At 37.8% G+C, this 14,820-nt stretch overlaps 2 protein-coding genes across 9 annotated transcripts; one reads left to right on the top strand and one right to left on the bottom strand.

Moving 5' to 3' along the window:
• The first annotated feature begins 147 nt into the window (after nt 1-147).
• Nucleotides 148-2,394, top strand: LOC111799722 (multiple organellar RNA editing factor 2, chloroplastic-like). Its single transcript, XM_023683172.2, has 4 exons — nt 148-611; nt 697-794; nt 953-1,018; nt 2,056-2,394. Exons 1-4 carry the CDS (start codon nt 193-195, stop codon nt 2,196-2,198), a joined length of 726 nt encoding a protein of 241 aa, XP_023538940.2. The 5' UTR covers nt 148-192; the 3' UTR covers nt 2,199-2,394.
• A 1,709-nt stretch (nt 2,395-4,103) lies between these two features.
• Nucleotides 4,104-9,372, bottom strand: LOC111801142 (protein NPGR2). Of its 8 annotated transcripts, none has more exons than XM_087126212.1 (6): nt 9,028-9,372; nt 7,388-7,664; nt 6,829-7,081; nt 5,491-6,707; nt 5,073-5,226; nt 4,104-4,735 (listed from the first exon to the last, which is right to left on the bottom strand). In XM_087126212.1, the coding sequence occupies exons 2-6, from the start codon at nt 7,640-7,642 to the stop codon at nt 4,416-4,418; spliced, it is 2,199 nt and encodes a 732-aa protein (XP_086982338.1). In that variant the 5' UTR covers nt 7,643-7,664; nt 9,028-9,372; the 3' UTR covers nt 4,104-4,415. The 8 variants fall into 8 exon arrangements, with proteins under 8 accessions (XP_086982338.1, XP_023540900.2, XP_086982339.1 ...); XM_023685132.2 differs by lacking the exon at nt 9,028-9,372 and adding an exon at nt 8,917-8,936; XM_087126213.1 differs by lacking the exon at nt 9,028-9,372 and adding an exon at nt 8,126-8,619.
• Nucleotides 9,373-14,820: the final 5,448 nt, after the last annotated feature.

Below are 14,820 nucleotides of genomic sequence, written 5' to 3'. Positions count from 1 at the left end.
TGAAGAAGGCCTACTTTTTCGTGTTTATGGGCCTATACCAGCGTCTAAATCCGGCCATTAATGGGCCTTAAGGAAACAAGAGGGCAGGCCCATTAAGCAATGACCTTACAACATTGCCTTCTGCTATTAAAACCCTCGAATCCTCCTTCTTGCATGTCTCCATCGCTGTAAACCCTTTCACGGTCGCCTTCTATGGCGTTATCCCTTCTTCGAGTTATGGCTTCCGCCTCCGCCTCCTCCGCCCGCCTCCCTCTTGCTCATAAACGCCTCTTCTCCGCCTCCAAATCTCTTACACGTCTTCCTTGTCCTCCATCTCTCACTCTCGCTCGTCGATCTCTTCCTCTGCTTTCCCATGCCGTTCGATCCACACCGTGCGCCCCCTGGCTTACTTCGATTCGTTGCCGTGTTAATCGGTCTGGTAACTCCGGTTACGCGCCTCTTAACTCTAACTCCAACTTCAGTGATCGTCCACCCACTGAGATGGCGCCACTTTTCCCTGGCTGTGACTATGAGCATTGGCTCATCGTGATGGACAAGCCTGGTGGTGAGGGTGCCTCTAAGCAACAGATGATTGACTGCTACGTTCAGACCCTCGCTAAAGTTCTTGGCAGGTACTTGGAAGGATATAATGTTTTTTTCTTCTTAATTTGGTTGCGTGTTTTCGCTGATTTCGGCTGTGTTTTGTGATTTGAACAGTGAAGAGGAAGCGAAGAAGAAGATTTATAATGTTTCCTGTGAGAGGTATTTTGGATTTGGATGTGAGATTGATGAAGAGACCTCCAATAAGCTTGAGGGTATGTGTTATGATCTTTAAATTTCTTCTTCATGTGCCCTAACATACAGGCCGTCGTTTCCTTTCTCGCACTCTTGTTATTTATGTGGTATTTGTACTTATCATATTGAAATTGTGAAGCTTGTATCTAATGATTTTTGTTTGTATCTTTGCGAACAGGCTTGCCTGGTGTTCTCTTTGTTCTTCCTGATTCTTATGTCGACCCTGAGTATAAAGACTATGGGGGTAAGCATATGATGCTTTAAATGTTTTGTTTTTCGCTGTTCATTAAAAACCCAGTCAAAGAATTCTTGACAGACAATGACATTGATATCTAGGAGGTTCATCTTGGCAAAGTCGCTTTCAAGAAGTTGTTTGCTTCAGTTATGAAACATTATCTATGTTTATATCATGCGTAGATTTGCATTCTGGCTAACCATCCTTGATATTATGTTCATTTTATTAATATGCTCATGATAGCTTAAGAAATGCGAGAAACATGACTTTTGGACTTAAATAAGATAAGCTATGATAGAGTCCATCTTGGCAAAGCTAAATCAGCCTTTTAGCAATGTTTAGTTTTGAATGCTAATGGACTCATAACAAATGTCACTCTTAACTGTTCTGAGCTTTGTATGTATAGTGGAGTTTCGGATCAGTAGAGATGAAACATTAGCTTTGCTTATTTGTTAAATTCATTTTAAGTGTATAGTCCATCTTGGCAAACCTAAATTAGTCTTTCAGACAATGTTTAGTTTTGAATGCTAATGGACTTACAACAAATGTCTCTCGAAACTGTTCTGTGCTCTTTTTACCTTGTGGAGATGCAGATCAGTAGAGATGAAACATTAATGCATTTTATAACGTTTCAAAGTCCCATCTTTGCAATGCCTGATTTTGAGTCCTGATAAGTTATGCCATTCAGGTTTCTTAAATCCCATATAGTAGTTGAAGATTGAAATTAAAAGAGAGTGCTCTTACATCAGTTTACAGATTGAATGCGTGTATAGTTCATCTTGGCAAACCTAAATTAGTCTTTCAGACAATGTTTAGTTTTGAATGCTAATGTACTTACAACAAATGTCTCTCGAAACTGTTCTGCTCTCTTTATACTTTGTGGAGATACAGATCAGTAGAGATGAAACATCAAGACTTGCTTACTATGTTCTGTAGTCTGTAGAGATGAAACATCAAGACTTGCTTACTATGTTTTGTAGTCTAGTCTGTCTTTGCAATATACTTTTCAGTGTGAAATAAAAAGGGCTTTTTTGTGGTGGTCGCAGCTGAGTTGTTCGTGAATGGGGAAATTGTTCAAAGGTCACCAGAGAGACAGAAAAGGGTGGAGCCACAGCCTCAAAGAGCTCAAGATCGGCCGAGGTATAATGATCGGACCCGGTATGTTAGGCGCAGAGAAAACATGAGGTGAGGCATTTGAGAAGTGAGAATATGTGCATATGACGAGTAGAAAGAAGGGGGAAAGACAAAATTGGAAAACATGGACAGATGAAGTTGTTTTGTCTGTAATCCCCATTCTGGTATGTAATAGATCAGAATCATGGCGTTTTTAGGAGGTGGTAATTTCCTTTGGTGAACATGGACAAAATCTATATGGTTCTTTATAATTTTCCTTCTCATCTTTATTTTCCTAGTAATGATTATCAAGTTTTGTTTAATTGTATAATGAAAGGGGGTACATTCGAAAACCTCCTCTCTTTTTTCTTTTTAATAATTTTATTTTAAATCTACTTTTATTTGAATAATAATCTCAAATATCTATGTATATACACGAAACAAATAGGTATTCACCCTCCTTTCCATAAAATGGGCTTTAACTTGTTTGTGGCCCAAATATCGTAATCCAGCCTACTAATAGAAAAGATTAGTTAAGGGTTTTTACTTGACAATGGCCCAAACCCCGTAGTCCAGCCCAGCATTAAAAAGATTGAGATTTATGGGCTTTGACTTGAACGAGGCCCAAACAATCTAGTCCAGCCCAGCATTAACAGGGTTCAGTTTTATGGGCTTTGACTTGACTGAGGCCCAAATAACGTAGTCCAGCCCAACATTAAACCGCTTTGAGTTTTATTATGGGCTTTGCATTGAACGAGGCCCAAACATTGTAGTCCAGCTCAGAATTGAAAAACTTGAATTTTATAAGCTTTGACTTGGTCCAGCCCAGTATTAAAAGGCTTGCTTTTTAAGGGCTTTGACTTGAACGTGGCCCGACATCGTAGTCCAGCCCAGCATTAAAAGATGGAGTTGTATGGGCTTTGACTCGACCGAGGCCCAAACATCGAAGTAAAGCCCAGCATCAAAAGGCCTGAGTTTTAGGACTTTGACTTGAACAAGGCCCAAATATCGTAGTCCAGCTCAGCATTAATAAGCTTGAGTTATATGGGCTTTGACTTGATCGAGGCCCAAATATCGTAGTCCAGCCCAGCATTAATAAGCTTGAGTTTTATGGGCTTTTACTTGACCGAGGCCCAAACAACGTAGTCTTCTCATGGGCTTGAGTCCATGGACCCTTGTTTCGTGGACTCTCGCCTCATGGCTTGGATCCATGGACTCTTGTTTCGTGGACTTTCGCTCATGGACCATTGTTTTTTGGATTTTCGCGTCATGGGCTTGTGTTCATGGACGCTTGTTTCGTGGACTCTCGCCTCATGGGCTTGAGTTAATGGACCCTTGTTTCGTGGACTCTCGTTCATGGGATTGGATCCATGTAACCTTGTTTCGTGGACTCTCGTTCATGAGCTTGGATCCATGGACCTTCGGTTCGTGTACTCTCGCCTCATGGGCTTCAGTTCATGGACTTGTTTCGTGGACTCTCGTTCATGGGCTTGAGCCGCTTGAATTTTATGGGCTTTGACTTGACGGAGGCCTAAACATCGTAGTCCAGCCGAAAACTTGAGTTTTATGGGCTTTGACTTGACCTTGGCCCAAACATGGTAGTCCAGCCTTGCAGTAAAAAGCTTGAGTTTTTTGGGCTTTGACTTGACCATGGTCCAAACCATGTAGTCTAGCCAGCATTAAAAAGATTTAGTTTTATGGGTTTTCACTTGACCATGGCCCAAACATCGAAGTCCAGCCGAACGATAAAAGAGCTTATCCCCTTCACCTTCTCGAGTAAAACTCAAGGCTTCCAACTCGTAGTCCAAACCATGGCAGCATCGTCAACGAAACTTCACTTCAGAACTAAACCCAACCACTCCCATGTCCGCTCCTCTCAGGCCTGCGCTTCAACCCGTTGCTCAAAAGTTTTCTGCATCTTGCCCTTGCCCTTGCCCTTGAGAAGGAGCTCAACTGTTGTGTGCTGTAGAAGATGAAGCAATGAAGAAGAAAACTCATTGACTTGGGGAACAATGTTTCCCTAATTCACTTTACAAATCAAACTTCCAAATTGTGATGTTTATATTTCTATAGAATGAACAAAAAAAAAAAAACACAAGAAGGTTGGCTAGAAAACTAACAGCCTATGTATTTTTGCTTTTCTATTTACACACTACTTTGTGCCAATCATCTATTTACTATTGTTCCTAATCCCGAAGAAGAAAATGCAGCAAGCAAATGGAAGATCTGAGTAAACCTGTGGAACTAAGACAGCAAAATCCAACTTCTCTACGAGAAAGAAGGCAAGTTTTCATCATCTGAAAGGTTCAACTGGAGCTGACTCTTCAAGCAGAGTTGCAGCCTCAAAACATTCGGCAGCCTCCAGCACGGATGCCCCGACATCAGCTTTGTATAGCAACCCGAGATTGTACCATGCAGATGGGTTTGCTCGATCAAGTCGAAGGGCGTCGGTTAACAAGCTTCTTACCACAGGAAATGACTGCCTGCCGCCCAGTTGTTGGAGAAGACGGGCAGTTGATATCATGCTGGGAACATGGTTAGGATCGATGTCTAATCCTTTGTTGTATGCTTGCAAAGCATCTCGTGGGAGACCCTTAGACTCATACAGTAAACCTACCAGATTCATCAAGTTACGAATTCATTATTGAGTGTAAAAGATATCAAGGCTCCAGGGGATGTTCTTAACCAACACTATTTTTCTAGTTACGATCCAAAAGAAACCATTGGCCTCTATTTTTCTTCACTAAAAAATGCCACAAAAGAGAATCATAACTAAACTAAATGCTTTCTGAAGATGTAACTCGGTAATCTTTAACATGGGACTTCTAAGCAATTTCTTAGCATCGTGAAGAAGGTAGATCAAGTAATTGATTAAAAAATAAAATGGAATGAGGAGAACATTAGATGGGAAAGTATTTGAGCCACAAAAGTAAATGGGGATGATGTTTACCTGTGGAATACCATTTAGAAGCAGAATATGGATTGATTGCCTGCAATTTTGATAGGCAGATCTCAGCATCCCGCCACTGAGACAAGCTTGTGTAAATATTGGCCAAATCATTCCATGTTTCTATTTCCAGACTTCTGTCAGATGTTCTCACATCCTGTATTAAGGTGAAACAAAGCAATAAATAATAAATGAACTAACTTGTATTAACTCAGCTTGATGGTTATAGTAATACAAGTGAGAAGGCACCAAATCCGGTCTCTCAAACCTCATAGACATTTTAAAAGAAAAGAAAATTCAGTTTCATGCGAGCTGGAGGAAGAGAACTTCCAGATACCAAAACATTAATCCACAAGAACTCAGTGAAATGTCAATAACAATACAAGAAAAAGCTTTGATCTTACGAAATTGAATCCCTTACCTTTGAAAGCATCTTTCCAACTCCACTACTTTTAGTCCGGACACGAATTATAGCAAGAAGATGAGTGTATGTTTCTATACTGCTCTTTAACTGGCCCTGTGCAATCTGGAGCTTAGCTTTAGTTCGTAAGAGTTCGCCCTGTTCCCACTTCCCTGTCTGCTCAAGAGCAGCGTTGAGTACAGTCTCTGCATCCCCAAACCGTTTCTGGGAAGACAATATTCTGGCCAAGAGGATGTACGACTTCACACTAGACCCAGCCTCGAGTTTCACTAGCTGTTTTGCGTAGTATAGAGCTATATCCAGCTTCCTCTGTTCAGCATATTCAAGACAAAGATGATACACAATGAATGGATCCCTTTGTTTCATCAGTTGCTCAGCGGTTTGTAGTGCCTTGAGTGCCTCAGATTGCTTCAAAGTTTTAAGAGAATCAGAAGCAATTGATTTGGATATGGCTGACAGTAATACACCATGTAAGCAATTAGCAATAGAAACCATCTGGATGCATCTACCACCCAGTTCCGAAAGCACTCTCAATATGTAAGTCACCCCCTCATCGAGACAAACCAAATTCTCTCCACAGAGCTTTGAAGCTAACAACAATTCCAGTAAGCAGTCTACATTATCTTTGTTATTCAAGAAGTTCTTCAAAAGGTTCAACGCAACTAAGCTTTTACCTTCCCCGTAGTAACAAAGAGCTAGTGTCCAGTACTTCTCTTTCCTTCCTATAGTTCCTGGAGGCAATTGTTCAACCTCATTAGCTAAAGCACCAAATTCCCCAACAATAGACATTGCAAACGAGAGATGCTCTGTTATTGATGGGTCCCATACAACCAATCCATGTATATACTTTCCCAACAGATCCATTAACAGAAGAATGGCCTCTTCCATATTATTTCTCGGCACAAATGAGCTTTCCATCTGCAAACGGAGATTGGGAGGACTTGCATCACAACCACTATAGAGAAGGAAAATTGCAAACTCTTTTTCTATCTTTGCTCTAGTTTCCATTTCTAGATTCCATTGGTAAATAAGGGCACGCCTGTATGACAAGATAGATTCTTCTGGAGACCCGGCAGATTTCCACAATTCTGGAAGCAATTCAACAGCCTTTGTTAGTGTCCCTTGCAATTTACAATCATTGGCGAAATTTTCAGGTAAGCCTTCTGGTAATGCAGATTCAACAGTGTCTAAAAGTAGTTTGCAAGATTTTGCTGCCTCTGCAGATTATAAACAAAAAAGGGAAAAAATATGAATACAGATGGGGAAGAAAGAGGATCCTTTGAAAATCTTCAAGCAGCAGGGGGAGAGAGAGAGAGAGAGAGAGAGAAGAGAAGATACCTACAAACCTTCCTAAACCCTGTAATGATTTTGCTTTCAGAAAAATAGCTTCAAGAAGTAAACTAATGGCATGCATAGACATAGTAGGCACAACATCACTTTGTGATTGCCGTCTATTTTGTTCATATCTCGTTGAAATGGAAGCTTTTATCCTGGAAATTACAGCAACAATGTCTATTCCTTCAAAAACATGAAGAGCAGCTTCTATGTTACCCTTTTGGTACTCGAGCCTTCCAAGTAAAGCACGTGCTTCCTAGAAAATTAAAAGGTACTGTAGCTCACTTTCAACAACAGCAAACATGATATTTCAAAAAATTGTTGTGGACTATCATATTCTAATATCCAATAGAATTGTACATGGTCAAATGGCTGCATCCAGGGCGATTGAATCTATAAGAAATTTGAAGAAATACTTATATAGACACTATCTTCTGCCTCATGAAAGTACTTTTTTCAGGTGATGTCCTCAACAAAAGACACAATGAGGTAATCCTATAACACAGTGAATTTCTTGCTTCTTTCCATAGAACAGTGGTTTCATTATTGACGAGAGACAAACCTCATAATTCAGATAACCACTCTCACGAAGAGATGATTCAGCTTCTTCAATGTTGGCATTATCCACCTTCGGTTCCACCTCCCCAGTACGTGATGAAAAACCACTGGCTGAATAGTCTCGAGTTGCCAGAGAATCTGATGAATGCATCATTTCATCCACTTTTAATTGATCCCCTGAACGAATACAGTCTATCATCTTGCTAAATTTACTCTTGAGGCGTAAAATTTGCTCATTCATCCAGGCCTTTGCTCTCATGGTGGCTCATTCCACCGAAAATCTGTGAAAACAGATCAAATAAAAGGGAGAGAGGGAGAGGATTAGAACTTCTTACAAACCAGTTTCAGTAATATGGCACGCACTTCAAAATTTGAGCATATTACGAAAACTAAACACTCAATACTCAATCAATAAACACGAAGTGTTCAAGCAATAGGAGAAATGAATGGTTTAGAAGTGGAGAAGAGTCAACTCAATTCCCAAATAGAATTTTCCAGTTCTTTTCCTTCCAATTATTTGTTCTAAAATACCTCCTAGCATATAGAAACCCATCCATTCCAGCAAAACTTTCTACAACTCGATAAATACCTGGAAAGCTTCGAATATTAAGCACGAATGAAACGCATTACTGGTGAAGAACAGGGAAATGGGGGGAATTACACAGAAAAACACAAGCAGTGGCAAAACGAATTCGAACTCAATATAAGTAGACATCATAATGAAGCAAAGTTGTATGATTACCAAAGCTAAAAAAGAAGAAAAAAAAAGAAAGAGAAACCCACAGGAGCATCATGAACTAGAGCTAATGCGATCAGAACAAACATCAACAAAAGAAAAGTAAGACCTTTTTCCCAAGTAAAGTCATCGACCGAGCCCACAAAACACGAACTCCACCGTGCATTCTCCAATCCTCTCAAAAAGAAGCCATCAAACTTATCTTCCTAAGCAAGAATCCAAGGTCTCAATGACTTTTCTTTCTGGGATTTTTTAAAATTGTGTTTTCCTTTCGGCAGAGTACAAATTTGTATTCAAAGTCAAAACACAGGCATGGAATCCTGAATATGTACAATACGCATTAAGTTCTCCCTTCAACGTGTGAACACGCATGATTTTCTTCTTAATATTTTAATCACTTAGAATAAAATAAAATAATGAACAACTTCCAATGAGAATCAATATGCAGGGCCCAGTTAGAATAGAAATCCATCCCTTACAAGTCAACAATTGCCCTAATACCGAAGGAACTGATTTCATTAACATTTTATTCATTCTCTGTTCCTTCGTTACACGATAGAACAAGACAGAAAAACCTTCATCTCGAAAACTCCGCATCGAGAAAGAAATTATAAAATTAGACTCGCGTATTTCAAAATTTAGGTCAAAAACGAAATCATAAAATTCCTTTAGCTCACTGTTACTGAAAAGTGCGAATAAAGACGAATCATCGGATATGAGTAAAATCAAGAGGCAGTGACTGGTGAAAGAATGAATGAGAATGATTCGAAAGTAAAAGAACCTACTATCTTACTTACCAAAGTGGAGCACAAGCTGTTTTCCATTGAAATGATTAAATGAATTTACAGCCGCATGAAGAGCAAGGACATCAGTCTAAAACATGCCTACTAAAAGGAAAAGCGCCTTACACAATTTATCTCCTGCATCTGTAATAATTGAATTGAATTCACAATGCTCGTTTGCTTCGGATTTCAGCCAAATGATTGTGATTCTTCCTCCCGAACTTTGAATTCGCTTGGTGTCGACTCTCGGACTGGTGAGCTCCGCCGGAGTAGAACGAGTGCGATTGAGATTTGAAATGTTTGCGTATATGTATTCTTGATCATTTTGAATGTTTGTGCCGCCATTTTCTTTATTTTGAGCTCTGTTCTTTTGTCTTCAACGTCGATCGTAATGGATCAATGGCAATCTGGATTTGCTGTCCCTCGATCTTCCCGCCATGACCATCCCAAAATTCAATCCTTATAAACCCTCTTACCCAAAAAAGAAAATAAAAAGCATCTTTTATCCTAAAGTATATAAATAAATTTAAATATCTTTTTATAAGCATAAAATTTCAATTTTTATCAATTTTTACCAATTTAATATATTTTAATCAAATTGGCTTTTTTTTTTTTTTTTTTTTTTTTTTTTTTTTTTTTTTTTTTTTTTTTTACTAATTTTAAACCCAAAAAAGCAAAAATCTCAATTAATTTGTCACTAATTTAAAATAATTTGCCATCATTAATCTCGAGATTTCAAAAAAAAAATTAATCCAATTCTCAAAATTTATAGCACGTAACTACTGTTAGACGAACACGACTCTTCACAAGAGTATGATATTGTCCACTTTGAGCCTAAGCTCTCATGGCTTTGCTTTGGGCTTCCCCAAAAGACCTCATACCAATGAAGTTAGTCTTTTTCACTTATAAATTCATGATCATTCCCTAAATTAGCCGATGTGGGACTTTCATCATCGAACAACTACGAATCACGTATCAGAGGTTTGAAGCCATCTTGACTCGCCCAAAAAGAGAAGGGTTTTTTCGTCTAGAGTAGAAAAATCTTGATCGGGATAACGTACCCAAAGCTAAAAGCGGTACGGGTATTGTGTTCTCTTTAGTGTTAAAGAAAGGGAAAGGAAGCATCTGCAAAGGTTCCTAATATTTGGGCCTACATTGCCTTTTAGCCCAACACAAAACTGGGCCAATTTCCAGATCACCAAGATTGTGACTCGTGGGCCCACTACAATAACTTTAATTTATTTAGAAATAATCCAAAATTACTTATTTATATATATTTTTTTTAATTGCCTTTTCTTTTTCAAATTAAAATTCGTTTTATTCATCTTGATCACATTTTTTTCATTTTAATTTTATGAAACTTAAGAATCATGAATAATTTAATAAATTTGTAAATTTTTTTAATTTCATTTAAAATTTATTTAAGTATTTTTTCTTTTACGTCATCTTAATACTTAGAGTCGGGTTTTACCCATTTGTGGTTCGATCTATTAAAGGTAACTTTTAACTGAAATTAAAGTTGAATGTGTGTCTATATTTGGTTTGAGTTTATTATAAAAAAAGACAGATAATCGAAAAAAAACATGTGTATTACCAAATTTGTAGCAATGAAAACATTTTTTTTTTCATATTTTGTGTCATTTAAAACAAAAAAACAAAATAAAAAAATTAAAATTTTCTTAATTTTTTAAATGTAAAAGGCAAAAAGCTCCAAAAAGCTTCGTAGTTTGAATAAAGGGGAATCCAACGGCGGAGGATTGATTTCGATCGTCTTGATTCTTATGTGGCACATTATAGGCTTTTGAACACAGGTCTGCTATTTTTCGAATCCCACGTGGCAAATCTTGATAGCTTGATCAGTGAACGCCAATGCTAGAGAAATATTTTTCATGCTTATCCTACTCAAAGTTGGCACTCTGTAATTACGACACGTGTAAAAATAGCTAATAAAAGGCGGATATATCCATAGGTAACTTTTATGGAAGCGTTAACAAAACTAATTAATGAAAACTCTTTTTAAACCCACTACTAAATTTATATTATTGAGTAAATTATATTAATTGAGATATATTTATACATTTTATATAATTATAATAATTTATTAACAAAGTAATAAAAATAATTAAAAAAATATGCATGTATGAATAATTATTACATTTGAATACTTAATTAATTTTTTTCGTTATCATTTGTTATTATTAATTAACAAATGTGGGATTTTGAAGTGTTCTATGAACTAAAATGGACAATATCTAATGTAGGTTTACACTAGGGTAGTTACAAATGGAATCAAAACTAGACATCGAGCGGTGTGCTAGCCAGAACATTAGACCCTCAAGAGGGTGAGTTCTGAAATCTCACATTTGTTAGAGGGAGAAATGAATCATTTCTTGTAAGGGTGTGAAAATCCCTTCTTAGTAGATGATTTTTAAAATCGTGAGGCTGACGGTAATACGTAGTAGGTCTACTTTGAACACGACAACTTCTCACAAGGCACAAGTCATGTGGATCGAGAGGAGGACAGGGTTTCACACAATAACTCAAGATTGAGAGAATTATTTCCCGAGAAACTTAAATTCCAAACTCTAGAATCTCTAGCTGTGATGTCCTAAATTGGTTGGGGAGGAGAACAAATCATCATTTATAAGGGTGTGGAAACCTTACCATAACAGACGCGTTTTAAAACCTTAAGAGGAGCCCGAAAGGGAAAGTCCAAATAGGACAATATCTGCTAGTGGTGGGTCTGGGTCGTTACATTAGAACCAACTTGTCGATGTCCGAATCGATGTATGTAATCATGAATTCAATTCCAATGAAGTATTCCGTTTGTATTCACTGGTAGGATGAGTTGGAAGCCGCCGGCCGCCGGATTCTGGGAACTCAATGTCTTGGTCGGAGAAGCACAAGAGTGGTTTAGGGTATTATGGTCTTTGCGCCCAGCAATTAAGGCAAGCGTTAATTATTAAGTAAATTAAATCCAATTAAAACAACCTGTCTATAAATAGCAGGTAGGTTTAGTACAATTTTTATTCATTTTATTTTTATTTTCAAATAATCTAATTGCATTAAATCCATTCTCCCTTTTCAATTCTATAACATTATGGTTGGATTATTAACGCAACATTAAATTAAACTAAATTAATGTTAATTAATCAAAATCATAAAAGGTTTGAATATTCAAAGATAAATTACAATTCTTTTATTTAAAATTTATGTTTATTTTTTAAATTCATCGACATTTGAAATAATAATTAAAAAAAAAACAGAATTTATACTTTAGTCGTAATATTCTCCTTTTCCATTTCCGCCCCTCTTTTTAATGAATATTAGCTTTATTCTTATGGATGGGCAATATAGTAAAACTTTGGAATCTTTTGGATTAAATGGTAAATTGGGATTGATTGTGACATCTACAATCTAAAGTCAGTGGTTTCTATTCTTTGTTCGTACACAAATTTCTTTTCTTGTCTATTCTATCATTTTTTTTTTCAAAATTTCCATTTTATATAGTAAATATATTAAATAATTAATTTTTATTATTAGTATTTTGTGAAAGGACGAAATAACGAGAATATATACGAAGAGTCGATAATTATATTTATTGTAATGGTCTAAATATTGTATACGTAAATATAAATAGTAATTAAATAAATAAATTTCCTTTTGGTAAGTAATTAATAGTATGTTATAATATTTAAAATTTAAGTTTTTCAAAATTATTTAAAATAATATTAAAAAAATTAAAAAAAGACATATATATATATATATATATATATATAAATATAAAGTGGAGCCGGACCATGCCCCGATCCGCGGAGAAGAAAGAATAAATATAAAGGGCATTTTCCAAGGGTATTTCCGGTATTTCCGGTTAGAAGAGGGGTATAATTGGAAAGGTGTGCCAGATAAAAGCAGGGGCCTCGGCTTCGCCGCATTCTCTCTCCCTTGCCCACTCTTTCCCCTCTCTCTTTTCTCTCTTCCCTTCTCTCTCCTTCGAATTCTTTTTTGTAATCTGAACGGAATTTTTCTTGGTCAGCCGTCATCTCCGTCGTTCGCCGGGTGGCGCCACCGGTAAACTGCCGTCCGTACGGCGATCCAACCAGTGCCCTCAGGTTCCATCCGCCACCATCTGGATCCGATTTCACCTAAACATTGACCCCGTTTTCCCCAGCTTTTATTAAGTTTTTATTCCCAATTATTAAAAAAAGGAAAAGAAAGAAAATTATATATATATATATATATATATATATATATATTATTTTTTTTTTTCCTTTTCCTTTTAAAAAATTGTAGTCGCTTTCAATCCTTTTCCCTTTCTCGCCTTAACTTACGTTATCCCCATTTTTAAACCTCTTTTTTTACTTTTACCGTGCCCACTATCCCTCATTCTTTTTTTTACTTTTTAACCTTTCGTCAAAATTTTCAGGAATAAAAAGTTCACAAAATCTTGTTAGACGATTTTGCCCCTGGGAATATCAACTTCCTACGGTTTTGCCACGGGGGCCTAGCTTGCTGGCATTTAACAAAGGGCCGAGAAAAAAAAGGCAAATGAGTTTCCATTGCCACAGCCGTGGGCTGTTATCAGCTGGGCCGTCAAGAAAGCGGAAGGAGCCGTCGGCTCTTAAAGCCGGTGAGCAGCCAGTTACGTCGAACCGGCTTCTGGCCGGGTACATGGCTTACGAGTTTCTGACTAAAGGAACCATCTTGGGCAGGAAGTTCGACCCGGATCGAGCCGAAGCAAGCCCATTCCCGACCATCGCCGCCGCTCAGTACAAGAAGCCGAAGACGGAAGCCGCGCCGCCGGAGATCATCAAGAAAGAGCATCAGATTCAGAGCTACACCGACGTGGCGACCATTTTGAAGACGGATAAGGCCCAGATATCCGGCATCGTTAACCCGACCCAACTGGCTCGGTGGCTTTCCAAATAACGAAACCAAAACGTCCGCCACATGGCGAAATCCTATTGGTCAGCACTATATTCCTTCTTCTCCACGTCATATTTGACCGAGTCTTCGGGGTCACTGACCATTAAAGGTAACAGTCTCACTGAAAACTCTATGATTTTCCCACGGCCGGCGGCGGAAAAAACAGAGGACAGTGGTTGATTAGTTCTTGTTAGATCGATCTTATCTCTGTTGGGTTCTTTTTTTTTTTTTTTTTTTTTTTTTTTTTTTTTTTTTTTTTTTGTTTGTTGAAAATCAATGAGGATATATATGATATGATTATAATTATGAGCGTATATATTTATTGGAAATGTGAATGGCTATGTGCATGGATGACAAGGGGCAGAATTGAAATGGAGGTTTTAAATGGAAGCATTTTCATTCTTGAACCCTAGCCATGGTCAACCAACCTATAAATGTGCCACCATAATTTGGTTCACTCGCTCTTAAGTTTTCAATCATGAACAATCAACTAATAGTTTTTCTTGGCATTGAATTGTATATGGTAGATTCAATTCAAAGAAGATCGGGATATGATATCAATTATCGTGTTTGAGTGGAATTGTGAAATCTCACATCGATTAGAGAGAGGAATTAGTGTTAGCGAGGACGTTGGGCACCGAGAGTGGTGAATTGTGAGATCCCACGTTGATTGGAGAGGGGAACGAGTGCCAATGAAGACGTTGGGCCCCAAAGGAGGTAAATTGTGAAATCCCACGTTGATTGGAGAGGGGAACGAGTCCCGACGAGAACGATGTGCCTCGAAGAGGGTGGATTGTGAGATCGCACATTGGTTGGAGAGGGGAACAAAACATTCTTTACAACGCTGTGCCTCTAAGAGGGTGAATTTTGATGCTAACTCAAAATTCTCCACGAAGGTACAATTAGAGATTCACAAGGCCAAAAAGTCAACCGAATAGCAAAGAACGCTTTAAATAAACGAAACTCATCCAACTAAAAAGATACATAATACTA

The sequence above is a fragment of the Cucurbita pepo genome, chromosome 8 (genome assembly GCF_057944985.1).
Source record: "Cucurbita pepo subsp. pepo isolate OVF chromosome 8, ASM5794498v1, whole genome shotgun sequence".
In the NCBI taxonomy this organism is placed as follows: domain Eukaryota; kingdom Viridiplantae; phylum Streptophyta; class Magnoliopsida; order Cucurbitales; family Cucurbitaceae; genus Cucurbita; species Cucurbita pepo.
This window is presented reverse-complemented; position numbering and strand designations above follow the sequence as displayed.

Coding starts and splice junctions, on each gene's coding strand:
- LOC111799722 (XM_023683172.2), top strand. CDS start 193: ATGGCGTTATCCCTTCTTCGAGTTATGGCTTCCGCCTCCGCCTCCTCC. Junction 795..952: donor GACCTCCAATAAGCTTGAGG/GTATGTGTTATG, acceptor CTTTGCGAACAG/GCTTGCCTGGTGTTCTCTTT. Junction 1,019..2,055: donor TGAGTATAAAGACTATGGGG/GTAAGCATATGA, acceptor TGGTGGTCGCAG/CTGAGTTGTTCGTGAATGGG.
- LOC111801142 (XM_087126212.1), bottom strand. CDS start 7,642: ATGAGAGCAAAGGCCTGGATGAATGAGCAAATTTTACGCCTCAAGAGT. Junction 6,708..6,828: donor GGGTTTAGGAAGGTTTGTAG/GTATCTTCTCTT, acceptor TATAATCTGCAG/AGGCAGCAAAATCTTGCAAA. Junction 4,736..5,072: donor TTCTAAATGGTATTCCACAG/GTAAACATCATC, acceptor TGAATCTGGTAG/GTTTACTGTATGAGTCTAAG.